This window comes from Oryza sativa, chromosome 10 (genome assembly GCF_034140825.1).
Source record: "Oryza sativa Japonica Group chromosome 10, ASM3414082v1".
NCBI classification, from domain to species: Eukaryota; Viridiplantae; Streptophyta; class Magnoliopsida; order Poales; family Poaceae; genus Oryza; species Oryza sativa.
The window spans coordinates 11,206,392-11,223,841 of record NC_089044.1 but is presented as its reverse complement, the minus strand read 5'-3'; the positions used below and the strand labels follow the sequence as shown (position 1 = coordinate 11,223,841).

General features: G+C 44.5%; 1 protein-coding gene across 1 annotated transcript; it reads right to left on the bottom strand.

Moving 5' to 3' along the window:
- Positions 1-2,701, bottom strand: LOC4348390 (probably inactive receptor-like protein kinase At2g46850). Its single transcript, XM_015758317.3, has 3 exons — positions 1,660-2,701; positions 1,495-1,578; positions 1-1,400 (listed from the first exon to the last, which is right to left on the bottom strand). Exons 1-3 carry the CDS (start codon positions 2,495-2,497, stop codon positions 328-330), a joined length of 1,995 nt encoding a protein of 664 aa, XP_015613803.2. The 5' UTR covers positions 2,498-2,701; the 3' UTR covers positions 1-327.
- Between the last annotated feature and the right edge of the window lie 14,749 nt (positions 2,702-17,450).

Genomic DNA, 17,450 nt, shown 5'->3' with positions numbered 1-17,450 from the left:
TACATCGGAGCTTGTTGCGCTCCACAGAGCAAGTCGCAATTCCCTGCACTCAAGATTATACTGTACGCTTCTGTATTGAGGAAGCTTGCAGCAAATACATGGAACTCATACAAGCCAACAAAACGTTGGCACAAGAACATTACACAGCAGTATTTGTACAGTAGACAGGCTAATTTTGACAATTTTGAATGTTTTACAGGCTTTCACTGGGACGGTGAAACTTGCTCGGTCCGAACCTTAAACACGGGCATCATCCTCTTCCATTCAAGGTGAATGAAGATGGAGATGGCGGTGTGCAGTTCAGGCAGCAGCTAGCTTGATCTCCGTTCAAGGAAGATGGTGATGCAGCGTCTCCGGCGACATGGAGATCATCTGCAGCAGGCTGGAGCTCGAGAACGTCTCCTCGAGGGATATCTCGATCTTGCTGCTGCTCCCGATGTTGTTCGTCACGATCTGCATCAGCTCCTTGGCGACGCCGAGCATGCAGAGCCCGTTCTCGGCGCTCAGCAGGCACGCGACGGCGAGCTCGAACACCTTCCTCACGTCCTCGTTCGGCGCCGGCAGCTGCTTCCCCGCCAGGAGCGTCACGTCGATGACCTCGTGCAGCCTCCCTTCCCTCACCTTGGGCGCCACCGAGTCGAACGGGTGCTGGTGCCTCATCCCCGTCAGTAGCTCGATCAGGAGGTGGCCGAAGTTGCGCACGACGTCGTGGTCGTACGACGGCGCGTAGTAGTAGTAGGCGACCGGCCTCGCGAGCTTGTAGCCGGCGATCTTGGCGGTGAGGTTGTCGTCGAGGAAGACGTCGCTGGACTTGAGGTCGTGGAGGAAGGTCGGGGCCGTGTCGTGCGCCTGCAGGTACGTGAGCGCGCTGGCGAGCTCGATGGCGATGTTGACGCGGTGGTACCAGCTGAGGAGCCGGCCCTTCACCTGCCGCAGGTGGTCCTCCAGCGTGCCGCCGGCGAAGTGCTCGTGCACCAGGAGCAGCGCGTTGCCGGTGCCGGAGTCGGCGGCGGCGGTGCAGCAGAAGCCGACGACGCGGGCGATGTTCCGGTGCGAGACCTCGGAGAGGAGCTCCACCCTGTCCAGGACCAGCCTGAGCTTCTCTGCCGTGTCGTACCCGATCCTCTGCACCGCGACCACGGTGCCGTCGTCGAGGACGCCGGCGTGGACCGTGCCGCCGCCGTCCACCTGCACGTTGACGGCGGCCTTCTCGCTGTCGTCGAACCTCTTGGTCGCCTCGTCCAGCTGCTCGTACGTGAACTGCCTCGCGTTGCACACGCCACCGAGGATCTTGGGGATGCACGCCGGGTCGATGTCCCACAGGGTGTCCTTGGAAGGCTGCCTTAGGAACAACCAAAACGAGACGGCCGCCGCGAGGAAGAAGAGCGAAACGAAGAAACCTGTTTTTCGTGCAATGTGGATCATCAGCTAGTGGAGATTGATGTGCAAATGTGATGCAACCAATCGATGAACACACGGGAGTGTATGATTTACCGGCAAGAGCAACTGACTTCTTGGAGCAAAACCTTCCCTGGCAACACTCCCTGCCGTCACTTGCCTGCCCAGAATTGCTGCACGCTAAAACATGCATACATACAAGCAAGAGCATCATGTATTTGGGCTGGAAATTTGTCGAGCTCGCAGTCATGGAGTACTTACATGTGCCTTTTGAGCAGCCGGTGCCATGTGCGAAGCCGTCGCCGACGAGCCCCGCGGCGCACGCGCACCGCACGCCGCCTCGCACCGCCGTGGCGTTGACGGCGACCGCACCGTCGGCGCACGCCGCCATCTCGCTGCCCTTGGGCACCGCCCACTCCACCTCGATCCCCCTCACGACACCCGGTGCGGCGGCCGACCGGTTCTTGACCCAGCTCGAGAACCCCCGGCATCCGAACTCCGCGAAGGCGCCAAGCCCATCGCCGGGCTTCCACACGCTGCCGTCGGACAGCGGATAGCAGCACCCCGACTTAGCGCCCGCGGCGGCGCCACCGCGGCCGCAGGTGGCAACGTCTTCGCAGCCAGCGCGGCAGAGGGAGGAGTCCTCGCAGGCGTAGAGGCGGAGAACGTTGGCCGGCGTGACGGCGAGGAATGCCGCGGCGGCATCGAGAGCGGCCGCCGGGGAGGACGGGCGGGAGAACGCGGCGTACGCCGGGTCGCACGGGGACGACGGCGACGGCGACGCGGCGGGGGCGTAGTCGAGGAGGATCGATCCCGACGGGAGGAAGCCGAGGACGCGGAACGTCGCCGAGCCGAGCGGCAGGGTGAGCGTGGCGTTGGTGGTGTCGCAGGAGAGGCGAAAGCGTGAGGAAGAGTTGGTGGTGCTGGAGACGCAGGAGGAGTTGAGGTGGAACGGGAATGGGAGGAGGAGATCGCCGCAGCGTTCGCCACCGCCACAGCTGCTGCTGCTGCTGCTCCGATCGGCGGCAGCCTGGGCGGCGGACGTCGCAAAGAGGACGAGAAGTACAGTGAGGTGTGGCAGCGGCATAGGGGGGGACATGGGTGGCGGCGAGCCGGCGACGCCGACGCGGATGCCGCGAGCGACTCGCGCTGTCACGGATTGAGTCTCAGTGTCAGTCACATCTGCGTGCTTCTGATGGTTGAGCAACGAGCTTAATTAGCAGGCACCTAGCTAGCAGGACGCGCGTGCAACTAGGCAGTAGCACATGATATGAGCACGTCACACGCATGGTTCATAGTGCAGTACGTGGTAGCTAGCTTAATTGGGTGCTTGGCTACTTAATTAGGCAGGCAAAAGCAAATGGTGTACTAGCAGGAGCCGAGTACTAAGACAAGCAGGACGTAAGAGATGAATCTTAATGAAGTGATTTGTATTGGAGTTGGATCTTCCCAGCTTATTTGCCCCGCTCTTTTCTGATTAACATACATATTTTATCTCGATTTTCGTTAGCACATTTTTCAACCTTCTACACAAAAGTTGATTTATGATATGGATAAATCTATTTTTCTTTCAAGTTTGTAATAATTAAAACTTAATTAGTAATGCGCTAACGGCTTTTTAATTTTCTGTGCTCTAACTTCAGCTGTATTTTTGGAAGAACCGAACAACACTATCTAGCTAGCTCTTGCTAAAATTTCAAGAAGTCCATGCATCAATAGACTTACCCAGGCTTGGAAAATTTTATGGCTCTGACAGTGGATGCCGCTACAGCTTGCTGAGTGTCACCACCAAGATCTTCCTGGCGGCAAAGTGTGTCACTAAACCAGGAACAAGCCTCAGTGGAAGTGAGTCAACTGTGGTATTATCAGCCGTGCTTTGTTCAGTTCGCAGAGGGAGGAGATGATGAAAGCTTGAACCTATATATCAGAATATGGCATCCATCCTTTTGTTTTCTCTGCCATTTTATCTTCTGAGAAAGTGCTGTGATTTTCTTCCTACTAATTTAGAAAGGCAAAAGGTGGTAAACCTTACATGCGGGATTTGAAATTTCGGTAATTTCAGCACCCACCGGAAAGGTCAAAATCTCCCTGAAATTTTCGGTTTTTGCCAAACATTTGTAAATTTGGTCAAAATTTGTTCAAATTCAGTCAAAATATGTTATAAATTCAAAAAAAATTGGACAAAAAATTCTAAAATTACTGAAATTTCGGTGATTTCAGTTGTTTCGGTCCCTAGCGGCAAAAACACAATTTCGGAAACAAACCCTGCTTACATGTGCAATATTTTTGTACTTAAGTTCATGCAATTGTTAGTGGTCTCTTTCCATCCTTTCTTTTTCAATATTTGATGGAAAAATGCACCAATGGATTTGTGTGCAGATTATCACGTGGCACTTCGGTTTGCAGCACAAGTTCCCTGCAGACCTTGCTTGAAATTTGGGTTAACAATGGCACAGCTTTCCTGAAGCTGGTCTAGAAAAATAGCCCGTGTTCTGGTAATTGTGCATGGCTGTCCAATGCCCTTAACATTTCTGATGAATACTGCAAGCGTCTGTACTTCTTGTTTGTAAAGTTTGCAGCAGCTGCCTTCTCCGAGAAATAAGTTGCGATGGCCTATTCACCAATTCAGAGGGAAGATCTTGGGAAGCAGAAAGATGGAAGAGTTACCACGGTATAAGTACATCGGAGCGCTTGTTGCGCTCCACAGAGTAAGTCGCAATTCCATGCACTCAAAGATTACACTGTACGCCTCTTTATTGCAGCAAATATGTGGCAGTTATACTAGCCAACAAAACATTGGCACCAGAACATACACAGTAGTATTGTACAGTAGACTGGCTTTTGACAGTTTGAATGTTTCGCAGGGTAGAGGCTTGACTGGGAAACTGAAACTTGCTCCGTACCTTAACACGGGCGTCATCCTCTCCTTTCAAGGAAGATGGTGGTGTAGCTCCATCAGCAGCTCTCCCTTCAAGGAAGATGGTGGTGCAGCATCTCCAGCGACATGGAGATCATCTCGTAGGATTGAAAATCACAAGAAGTAAGCCTACTAGAGAGGGGTGAATTATAGAAATTAAATACCTAAAAACCGAAAGCTTTTAGCGGAACTAAAAGTTATCCTCAAACTTGATGGTGATTCGATCTAACCGACATGTGAGCACAGGTTTGACCGTGTGCCGATGCCGCCGGTCTGGCTAGTATGGATGCTTCTGTCTAACCACCCTTCGAGCCGAAATCGTCTGTCGTAGTTGCCAGTCTAATCACCAAACCATCAGTTTGACTGTCGTCAAACTATTGGTCTGACCGCCATGCACTCGCTAGTGTGACTGCCAAACCCGAGGTAAAACACAAATCGAAGAACTCTTGAAAATATATCAACTTTATTGCTTCTAATTGTATTTACAAAGTGCAACAACAGCACTCTTACTCTTCTTTCAGCTTTTGACTAAAGTAAAAATATAGACTAAGCCCTAATTTTTCTCTCAACTATACTCTCACAAAAATCGATACCGAGATACCTGAACTCCTCTTCTACACACAATATAACTTAACTATTGACAATTTTCTCCAAGAAAATTTATACACATGTTTTTTCTTTCTTTTTATAACGTGCGTTGCACATGATAATATAAAAAGTAGTGGTTCACTTTTTCACTAGATGCACCCAGCAAAACAATATATAAAACACCATTATCCCTTTTCTTAGCCATCCGATGTATTCATCAGATGGCACCAAACTATGTAGGCATCAATTTCTTAGGATGCTACATTGAATTTATCGATTGCCCCAACGAGTGGAATGCACAACGTACTCCTCCCGCTGACACCGCCGCGGTGCTACTCCATCGTGTTCTCCTCACCGCCGAGCTCGCCCCACCCCCGTCGCTCCCAATGCATCATTTGCAAGGAAGAATTGAATAAGATAGGGAAGGAAAGAGGAGGAGCTAAATATGTAGCAGACCTAGAGCAGCGCCTCACGCAGGCGTGGTGCGGCCTTGCCATGAACAACGAGGCCGTCGCGGGTAGGAGCATAGCAACAAAGAAATCGGGGTTGGTGTCTGCAGCATAGCTCGGCCACCAACAACATCGATGCTCCGGTAGTCAAGCTACCTGCCTCCGCGGTGGCGGCGGCAACCTCTAGCCTTAACCGGCAAGCATGGCCTAGGGGACGACGCCCTTCGAGTTTGGAGTTGGGAAGCAAACCAATGGAGAGAGTAGATCAGGTGGTGAGACTGGAGGCTAGAGGTGATGGCGTTCTAGAGGAGGGTGTTGGTATTTCTTAATGATATTACTAAAAATATAATTCCCAGCAATGGCGCAGAAATAGTCTTGATATATTTATGGTTACGGAAGTGATCCGCAAGCGCATGGATATACCATTGTAGCATTTCACCCGGAAGTATTCCAAGGTATTATATTTATTTAATCCCAAGGGAAGATTAATAAGAGAAGACTATGCTAATAATTTACATGGTACTTGTATAAGTTAGAGTCTAAGCAGTGGTTAATAATTCAAAGGTAGAGTGACACGAACAAGAAGAACTAAGTACTCTCATTAAATAAATCCTTGGCTAAGTGGAGAAAGAATAAAAAAAGAATTCATCATAATACTTCTAATATACATGTATCTTTAATTTACACTCTTTAGTATACAATCATGTAGCCAATACCCCCTAACTATGCTCTCTTAGTGTTTCGAGAGACCGCGCCTGACTGCCGAGTTCCTTACGACAACCCGTCATGGTCATCTAACCGGAAATGAATACGGAGGAGTACCTATACCAGGAAATTAACTTATGACTATATACTAAATACCCGTACTGAGCTATCACCATCAGCGGCCCACCTCTATTGTCCCGCATCATATACCCCCAAATAATGATATTTAATAATCTAAGCACCATGCTTACATTATCAAATACTACTCTATATCCGCTAGCATGACATAAATCAATCATTTGCATGAACATTATACCCACACCATTGCATATCTCTGGTAAGCTAGCTACATAATTATATTGAGATAAATGTAAAGTAAAGTCGGTACTCAGATTATAAGAGTGAAGTAAATTGCCGAAACTGAATAAAGAAGAATATTTCATTAATTGTACAAGTCTTACAAACGGGAGAGAAGCTACTAGAGCCATACCCAAATTTTCCTGAAGACTCGAGGATTAAGAGAACTATTCTATTTCCTATTCCACTAGCACTAGAACACTAACTAAACTTGAGAGAGAGCTCTTGATCTTCTTGCTTAAGTGTGTGAAATAATGAAGAAGGTAACCCCTTTATATAGCCTTGTAATGACTGTTGGAAGGGTCGAAAACACCCTCTAACCATCATTGGGAGTGAATCCTGGATGTCCACGCCAAACCACAGGATGAACGGCTGTGATGGGGGTTCGGCCGAACCCAGGGTTTGGCCAACCCTGGCCTAGCCCAAACGGCCCAATTTTTGGCAGGCCCCCTCTCTGATGGTTCCTCAATCCAGTGGTAAGGTGTTTTGGGTACTTTGAGATTATTTATTTGGATTTATAGGCCCATTCATCCGTAAGTCTACCTCTTGATGGCTTCCGATTAATTGTTCGTTTATTTTCCGTCGATTCTCCTTCTCTTTATGTAGCAATATCTACAATCAGATAGAATCCAAGTGCAAGTGCAAATAGATTATTCTAAAACAAATATGCATTGCAAGCATAGCTAATTCTCCTATATTTTGGTTATACTGACGGTCGAAATTGGTCTATAACGACCGTCAACAAAGGGCCAAAAGGAGGGAGCAGATCGCGTGGCGGGACCAATGGTCAACGGTAGGATGGTGCGAGACGGGGCTCGCCTCCTACTTCATCGATGACGATGACAAGATGCCATGACCGTTGCAGCATCGTCAGCATCTTTACCTCTCACATCATCTCTCTCACTAGTTATGGTTGGCTACATGGGTATGTGGAGGGTACTGCTCAGTCTCTCCCGTGGTTACCCATCCCGAATCTCTGCTTCGACCAGGGCAACGGATTCGGTGGTAGTTTCGGTGTGGAAGAACAAGCGCAATAGTGCATCTCCCCACTTGCGAGCATCTTTTGGGTGATGGAGGAGCACCGCTCACAAGGTATTGCTTCGATTGTGAAATAATTCTCTTTCTCAAACCCTAGAAGCAATCACTAGATAGAACATAGAATTTTTTTTTATTGTTGTTCCTTTTTTTTATTGTGAGAAGCATTGGTGGACAAGAACCATGACTTTTTTTAATGGAAATCAAGAACCGTTAATTGTTTCTCATTGAGATACATGGATATGTGCTTGTTGTTGTATGTAGGTGGATGCAGAGGTTTCCAAAAATCAGTTTGTCCTGGAGTGCGTGTGCGTAGGTAGGTTCCTTTGTGCTAGACATGTGCGGAGCAAGAAGGGCGGCATCAACGCTGGCAGTGGTACCATGCCGTTAATTCCACTGGCTGTTAGCATTTGCGGATGGCATGGACACGGTGCCGATGTTGATTTTCATGATTGATTAGGAGACATGATCAGTAAAAGTTGTTATGCACGCGTGCATGAAGAGGCAATCTATATGTAAGATACGATGGGTGTTACAGCGACTATGCATGATTTAACCAAAGCACAAAGAGTAAAATGGATAAAATACTGACGTTACACACTTTTTAGAGAAGTTAATATTAAGGAGTAACAACACTACTCCGTCTCATGCATATCATGTATTAGGAGATGTATTAGGAGGTTTTGGTTTGTAATCATCCAAGTATCCCTGTCTCACGCCGACAAGCTCTCAAAACTCCTCTCTCTCTCTCTCTCTCCCTCCCTCCCTCCCTCCCTCTACCTCCCTCTACCTCCTATTAGGCGATATCTTCCAAGCACCATCTTCGCCGATGAACTTGCATATGCAGCTTCAAATTGCCTCATCGAGTGCGGTCCCAAAGGTAACAACCCCTGCCGCTTTTATTTCCCACCGTTTTCTGCTGCATTATGTAGATTGAATCTAGCTTTCATCCTTTTTTTTCTTATGTGTTCTTCATGTTCACCTTTACTATTCCTTTTTTTCACTGTAGAATCTGCCAAACCATATCATGTTTCCAGACTTAAACCGTCCGACCTTTTATTATATGGGTCCAATGGGTGACAAAGATCCCATAGATTTGATTAATGCCGAAACCAATAGGATCCCATTCAAACAATCTAGCATGGCCACTATAGATTGTTATAATAGCTTTAGATCTGGCCATCAAAGTTGATAGGATGGAGAACTTGGTATAGACGGAATCTTGCCACCAAACATGATCTGTCAACCGATCTAGGCATCGTTCAATGCATTGGCCTCTCCTGAGCTGAGATGGATAAAGATGAATCTTTCATTGTACCGGCTTGCTACTTCCGGCCCGATACATTGAACGCCTTCCTCTTCAGTCATGGGCAAGGGCGCCAAACCTGATGGAGGTCACTATGATCAGCGGCCTTGGTACTAAAAATGCCGACGGTTGGGCCAACTACATTACTAGGCATGCAAAAACTTTTGGAACATTTTCCAACCGAGAGCAAGTTGCCTTCCATAACTTATGGCTTGAAAGATTTGTCTTCTGCGGATCAACCTTAGGTTCGATAGCAAATATGCAACACCTAGCATAAGCCTCGCTAATGGAAGGACTATGCCCTTGGGCAAATATTTCGTAGGGGCCACTTATCATCTGCTGCATCAAGTCGAAACAAAGCTATTGGTTAGCCAGCCCATCTGCCATATATGCGGTCCATGGTAGTTTATCTAGTTATGGCTAAAGCTTTACACCGTTGAAGTTGTTATGAAAATAGATGCACAACAGAGACACGAATTTTTACGTGGAAAACCCTTGCGGGAAAAAACCACGGGCGCCGACCGGCAATGATCACTATAGAGGAGATGATTACAAACGTAGGGGAATAACAATGGGAACGTCACCCCTTCCCGTACGGCTTACAAGAGTATATATAGGGGATAATAGAAAGACACCTAATAGGAAACCTAATAGGAACTCCTACTAGGAAACTAATCCTACTAGGAAACTAATCCGAATATATTGTGGGCCTAAAATTCGGATTACATATTTAACAATCTCCACCTTGAGACGAATTTCCTCTTGTAGCATAAAAACATCAATCACCAAAAAATACCTCATGTAGGTAAAATCACCGCGCGCCAAATAGTCTCTAGGACTATACTGTAACACCAACCAAGCTTGAGCAAAGCTCAAACTTAGTAGCAGGAACTGGCTTTGTCATCATATCAGCTGGGTTTTCATGAGTACTTATCTTGCATACCTTGACATCACCTTCAGCAATCACACCTCGAATAAAGTGATATCTCACATCAATGTACTTTGTTCTCTCATGGAACATCTGATCCTTTGTAAGGCATATTGCACTTTGACTATCACAAAATATATTAATGCAAGACGTAACTCCACAAAGCTCAGTGTACAAACCTCTAAGCCAAATAGCTTCTTTACAAGCTTCAGAAATAGCCATATACTCTGCTTCAGTAGTAGATAAGGCAACAGTTGCTTGCAAACTTGCCTTCCAACTAACAGCACATCCTCCAATAGTGAAAACATAACCTGTGAGTGATCTTCTCCTATCCAAATCTCCAGCAAAATCTGAATCCACATAACCAACAAGTCCATCTCTAGATCTCCCAAACTGCAAACAAGCACTAGATGTACCACGTAGGTATCTGAAAATCCTTTGAACAGCTTTCCTATGCTCTTTGCCAGGATTAGCCATGTATCTACTGACAACACTCAGTGCATGTGATAAGTCAGGACGAGAACATACCATGGCATACATAAGTGAACCAACTGCACTTGAATAAGGAACTCTAGACATGTACTCAATATCATAATCTGACTGTGGACATAAATCTGAAGATAATATGAAATGTGCAGCTAAAGGAGTACTCACTGGTTTTGCATCATGCATATTGAAACGACGAAGAACTTTTTCAATATAACCTTTCTGACTAAGATATAACTTGCCAGAACGTCTTTCTCTAGTAATTTCCATACCGAGAATTTTCTTCGCTGCACCCAAATCCTTCATCTCAAATTCACTACTCAATTGTGCCTTCAACTTTGCTATCTCTAATTTGTCTTTTGCAGCAATCAACATATCATTGACATAAAGAAGCAAATATATAGCTGAACCATCAACAACTTTGAGATAAACACAGCTATCATAGTTTGATCTTCTAAACTTCTGAGAAAGCATGAAAGAGTCAAATCTCTTATACCACTGTCTAGGTGACTGCTTCAACCCATAAAGAGATTTCTTCAACCTACAGACTAGGTTCTCTTTTCCAGGAACAACAAAACCTTCAGGTTGCTCCATATAAATGTCCTCTTCTAACTCCCCATGTAAAAATGCAGTCTTAACATCCATTTGCTCTAGTTCATAATCATACATTGCAACAATACTGAGTAAAGTGCGAATTGAACTATGCTTCACAACAGGGGAAAAGACATCATTAAAATCAATACCTGGTATCTAGCTATAACCTTTAGCAACTAACCTTGCTTTGTATCTTGCCTCATCACTTGGAGACATACCTTCCTTTCTTTTGAAGATCCACTTGCAACGGATAGGTTTCTTCTCCTTTGGCAATTTCACCAATTCCCAAGTATGATTCTTTTCAAGCGACTCCATCTCACCATGCATAGCAGTTATCCATCTATTGCAATCATCAGAAACAATAGCATCAGAATATGTAGAAGGTTCGACATTACCTTCAATTTCTTCTGCCACACTCAAAACATAAGCAACTATGTTCGCTTCTTCAATATATCTTCGAGGAGGTTTAATATTTCTTTTGGGCTTATCTTTTGCAATAGAATGTTTTGGAGACTGCTGAACAATAGAAGAATCTGAATCTTCAATAACAGGTGCATCTAGGTTAATAGCAACATTTTCTTTTTCTGGTGCATGCCCTGAACTAATCAAGTGCTCCACCTGCACACTTGCTTTCTCCTGACTCTCAACAGGAACATTAGTAGAAGGTTTGTCATGTAACATAACTGATTCATGAAAGACAACGTTTCTACTAATCACAACCTTTTTGGTTTCAGGACACCATAACTTATAGCCTTTCACACCAGACGGATAACCAAGAAAAATACACTTAATAGCTCTAGGCTCCAATTTACTATTATCAACATGAGCATAAGCAATACAACCAAATACTCTTAAGTCTGAATAATTTGCTGGGGAACCAGACCATACCTTAATTGGAGTCTTCTTATCAATGGCATAACTGGGTGATCGATTGATAAGATAACAAGCAGTGGAAACGGCTTCCGCCCAAAACTGTTTAGGCAAACCTGCATTAGACAACATACAACGGGCCTTTGATATAATTGTCCTGTTCATACGCTCTGCTACGCCGTTTTGTTGAGGTGTGTGAGGAACGGTGTAGTGACGCACAATGCCTTCAGACTTGCAATATGATTTAAATATCTTAGAACAGAAATCCATCCCATTGTCAGTACGAAGGATTTTCACCTTCCTTTCAGTTTGTCTTTCAACCATAGTTTTCCACTCTTTAAACACATCAAAAGCTTGATATTTGTGCTTCAAGAAATAAGGCCAAACTTTTCGCGAATAATCATCAACGATAGTCATCATGTAACGAGCACCTCCAAAAGATGTCTTACGAGCAGGCCCCCATAAATCAGAATGCACATAATCAAGAATACCTTCAGTAGTATGTGTAGATGTGTTGAACTTCACCCTCTTATGCTTGCCAAAGATGCAATGCTCACAAAATTTGAGCTTCTTGATGCTTTGTCCATCTAGCAATCCTCGCTTGCTCAATTCTGCCAAACCAATTTCACTCATATGCCCAAGACGCATATGCCAAAGATTAGTAGCATCGGAATTAGATAATGAATCAGAAACTGCTGCAACATTACCTAATATAGTTGTACCTCGCAGATGGTACAGGTTGGCAGATTTAATATCAGCTTTCATCACAACAAGAGAGCCTTTAGTTACCTTCAAAATTCCGTCTCCACCAGAATATTTGTACCCTTTGCGATCAAGAGTACATAAAGATGAGACTTCTCTTCAAATTTGGAATATGCCGCACATCTGACAATGTTCTGATACAGCCATCAAACATCTTGATCTGAACTGTTCCAATACCTGCAACCTCGCATGGTGTATCATCACCCATCAAAACAGTACCACCTTGCACAGCTTCATAGGTGGCAAACCAATCCCTATTCGAGCACATGTGATAGGTGCATGCAGTATCAAGAATCCACTGGTCACTAGTTTGTGCACAACCAGCATAAGCAACAAGCAATTTTGCATCAGACTTCTCATCAGTAACAACTGCGGCTTTACCTTCCTCTTCTTTCTTACCTTTTGGTACATATTTTCCGGTTCTCTTGTCTTTATCCTGTAGCTTCCAACACTCAGAGATATCATATCCATCTCTCTTGCAGTATTTGCATGACTTATACCTGCCTCTAGACTTTGATCTCCCATGGTAGCTACTTGAACTTTTATCTCTTGATTTGCTGTTTGTGTTCTTCTCCTGTTGCCTGTTGCCTGCCCCGAACAACCAAGCCTTCTGCTTGTGAATTTGAACCTTCAGAGGGTACCATCTTCTTCATCTTTTCTTTGGCATGCAAAGTATCATAAATTTCTTTCAAAGTTAGAGTATCACGGCTATAAAGAATAGTATCCCTGAAGTTTGCATATGAGCTAGGCAATGAACACAATAAAATAAGGCCTAAATCCTCTTCATCATACTTTACCTCCATAGACTCAAGGTCAGCAACAATTTCCTTGAAAGCGGAGAGATGATCCATCACAGACCCATCATCTTGCAACTTGTGCAAAAATAACTTTTGCTTCAGGTGCATCTTACTGGTCAGATTGCAAAATATTGTTAGATAGATGAAGATGAATATATGACATAGCCTTACGATCCCTTTTCTTCTCATCGTTGGACCAATCCTGTGTCCTCTTGTCAAATCCAGAAAGCGCATCATCGAGGTCTTGCTGTGCAAGAACGGCTCGCATCTTCACTTGCCAAAGTGAGAATCTTGTGTCTCGGTCCAGGAGCGGTAGATCATACTTCAAACTTACCATGGGAATTAATACTGAATTTGCTAGTAAGAAATTGATGTAAACCTAGCAAAATCGCGAAACTTGGTACACTTCTCGTGTGCACGTAGCGTAGATCTGAAACTTCCTGGTACACAAGCTTTGGTGGCTGTAGCAATTTTCCACTGGAAAAATTAGCATGCACAGAACGAAACAACCGATCTCTCTCGGCTGATTTTTTTTTCTTGAACCGTGCGCTTCTGTATTAGGGCTGCTGGCTGCCGATGCTTCTGCTGCGCCTGCGCTGCTCCTCTGACGCGTCGGCGGCAGGAAGGACGACGTCGACTCCGAGTCGACGGCAACTTTGCTTCGGATTGGAATCACGAGACGACGGTGCCGCCCGAGATCGATTTCTTCGATCCGATAAACACGCCGGTGGCTGGGAACTAGTAGATTGATCCCCAATGCTCTGATACCACTTGTTATGAAAATAGATGCACAACGGAGACACGAATTTTTACGTGGAAACCCTTGTGGGAAAAAACCACGGGCGCCGACCGGCAATGATCACTATAGAGGAGATAATTACAAACGTAGAGGAATAACAATGGGAACGTCACCCCTTCCCGTACGGCTTACAAGAGTATATATAGGGGATAATAGAAAGACACCTAATAGGAAACCTAATAGGAACTCCTACTAGGAAACTAATCCTACTAGCAAACTAATCCGAATATATTGTGGGCCCAAAATTCGGATCACATATTTAACAAAAGTGGTAGGAAGGCCTACTCTTAATACACTAACCATCCCATTGGATCATGCTGAAGGTGTAGCTCCTACTCGCAGCTGATGCATGCCTTATGGCGAAGTCGCATCGTGCTACCCAAGAGGCAAATTATTGCCTGTCGATCATAGCTATTAGTTCAAACCCTTTTACTATGGCTTCGCTAAGACTGCTAAAATTTGGTATGCCTATAAGGATGGCGATAATTTTGAATTCCCTGCCAGTTTTAAACCCAATTTGATTAATAAAGAAGGGATATCTTCATATCAACCATCACCCATTGCCTTCTTCCAACCGGGGTCTCCACGGGTTGTAACTCCCATGTCTCGTATGAGTTTTACCGTCCACTAGTTTCTACTTATCAACTTCGCTTCGCTTAGCACCCGATTGGCCTCTACTTCATTGACAAAATCCAGGCGAGGGGCCCAGTAGCCAATGCCATAGAATTCGATCGTTTCATATTGATCGAGAGACCTTCACTAGGCGATTGTGAGGATTTCTATACCCACACATCTAGTTCAAAGCTCTGGTCCCGATGGTGGTGTGAATGGAAGCAACATATGTTTAACCTGATTGGAACCACTTATTGCTGCATTCTTGATCCTGATTTTGTCAAGACCAACAGAAAGGTATCCATTATATGCACTCTTCCCTATTTTCAAAATATTTATTCACTAACACTTTCATGCCTCATCATCTTGTAGGTTGTTTACGTCGATCCTCCCATCATCAGCTAAAGTGGGTGCCGCATCGAATACGCTCCTGCATCGGCCAATCCAAACTTGGGAGTTGGCCCTCTTCCTCCTTCATCTTTGCTCCAAGGCCCCCAACCAAAGCGCAAAAGAAAGAAGATATTAGTGCACCTGAGTTGCAGAAGCAAAAGCAAAAGCAAGCTGCCAGGCACTCCATTGTCTCCGTTGACTTAGAAGAGCTCGATGCTGATATCGGGATTGACATCAACAGTGCCACAACCGATATAAAAGATGCTGCTACTTCAAATGTTGCTGCCGATGCTGCCATCAACGCCGAAGTTGATATATGAGTAAACTGATGCTGATCCTTATTTTACAGCATTACATGCTACTTCAACCTCTCCAATCGCAACAACCTTGCATTGGTACCTCCTCTGCAACTTCTCAAAGATTATGACTTCTTAACTAAAACCAATCACAAAAGATCCAATCTTTTTGTCATGCTTTTACATGCAGTTTAGAATCCCAGGTGATCATCCAGCTATCAAATGATTTTCCTCCAAATTATCACCACATACGTGTATAACTGCATCATCTTTTTCCAGCAATTCTTTTGTTCTAATGCAAGAGCTCTGTTGTGAGCTTTGTATATATGTAACATATTCTTGCATTACTTCAGTCAGAAACTGACCGGCTAGGTTGAAAGAAGACAGCAGCAAGGACAACACCATCCTTCTCTTCCATGACGATCAAACTAGACCATCCCCACGTCATCATTTATCCGCTTTGCTGCGCGGCATGTCAAGAACGGTTTCAGATCACTTCCGCTGCCCCCATGGATTCTGACTTCACGAATCCATGATGATGATGATGTCCATCTTATTAAAAATTTGATAATTTAACATTGTTTTGTTGCCTAATTGCTTTAATTGACATTTATGAGGATGACATGTGGGACCACCTAAGTGAATGAAAGTGGGCCATGATCTCAAATAATCGAAACCCATTTTAAGAAGTGTTAATCAGTAGGACTGCTGACACAGTGACTTGGAAGTTGGAACAACATGACTGCTGCACGAGCAACAGTGGCGCTTATGCCTCATTGGCGAGTGGCCCTTGCAAATCAGCAGGAATCTTACTGTCCGGGGAGTGGGACTGGTGAAGTGCGTTAGGGGAGGACAAGTAAGGTTCTAAGGTTAGAGCATAGCCCCAATCCACGATCAGTCCAAGATCTAAGAATATAGGCACATAGCAAACACCACAAGAAAATACCTAGAAAGTCCCAAAATCTATAACACCCGAACGAACCCTAGGCCTCCAGAAACAGATCAAAGAAATACTTTGCCATAAATCAAGATCAGGCAAGATATATCTATTGCACAAACAAGATTGCCAAATATCAAATCATTAATTTAAGTGGGATCTACAGGATAGCACATTAAAAGCCACTGGATTGCAGGAGGAGGACTCGCGCTGAGCTGGCGGCCTGCGATTTTCATTTGCTGTTCTTTTATTTTTGTTTTCTTTTTGTTCGGGCATATTTGCTCGCGTGGACTGGGCTGAAAAACACCCTAGCATGAACAGGGATGAATTGTGTGGATTGGGCTGGCTGTAACTTAGCAGTGACGGGCGAAAGACTCATATTGCGTGCACGATCACGAGGAGACAGATGAAAAAGATTTGTGACGAACGGAAAACTACTAATTTTTTAATTAGTTAAGATACCTTACATGACGTGTAGAGATGAGCATGGTATATGAGTTTTCACGGATATATTTTTTGTCATTCTCCATTGAGTGGGTGTCTAAGAATATGTCCTGGTAGGAAAACAATGTGATTGGCTCTACTGGCACCTGTTGTTTAGAGTTTGGTACCCTAAGGGTTTTTTTTTCCTACAACTACTAGTGCCAAATGTGCTAGCGAAAATGCACTGTACAAATCATGGAGTGCCGATAACCACATCGGACAATTTGGCATTGCTAAAATGATATAATTTTTTCAATAATAGAAAGTTGTCTAACCCATGCTAGTTATCTCTTCAAAGTGGCTTCACACTGCTGGTCCACTATGTCATAATAGTGGACCAAAATACTACTATATGCTATGTCTTGAAGAGGAACATATCTGTGCATACAAGTCTTGTATACACACCATGCACATCAACTAACAAATTTTATCAAAAAATCTGGAAAAAAAATGTACAAGTACTTCTTATACTATTACAGTATGTGTAAAGTCTTAACCTCAAATTTATTATATTTTAGCCGTAACAAAAAAGATAAAAATTCTGACAGTTTTGAGAGTACAAATCTATCAGAATTTTATCTTTTTTGTTGCTCTCTACATATAAAGAATATGAAGATGAGATTAGATGTAATACTATTAAAAATACATGTATAATTTTTTTTCCAAAATTTTTGGAGAAATATTTTCGTTAGTATGCATGGTGTATACACGGTAAGGCTTTTGTGCATAGGATATATTCCC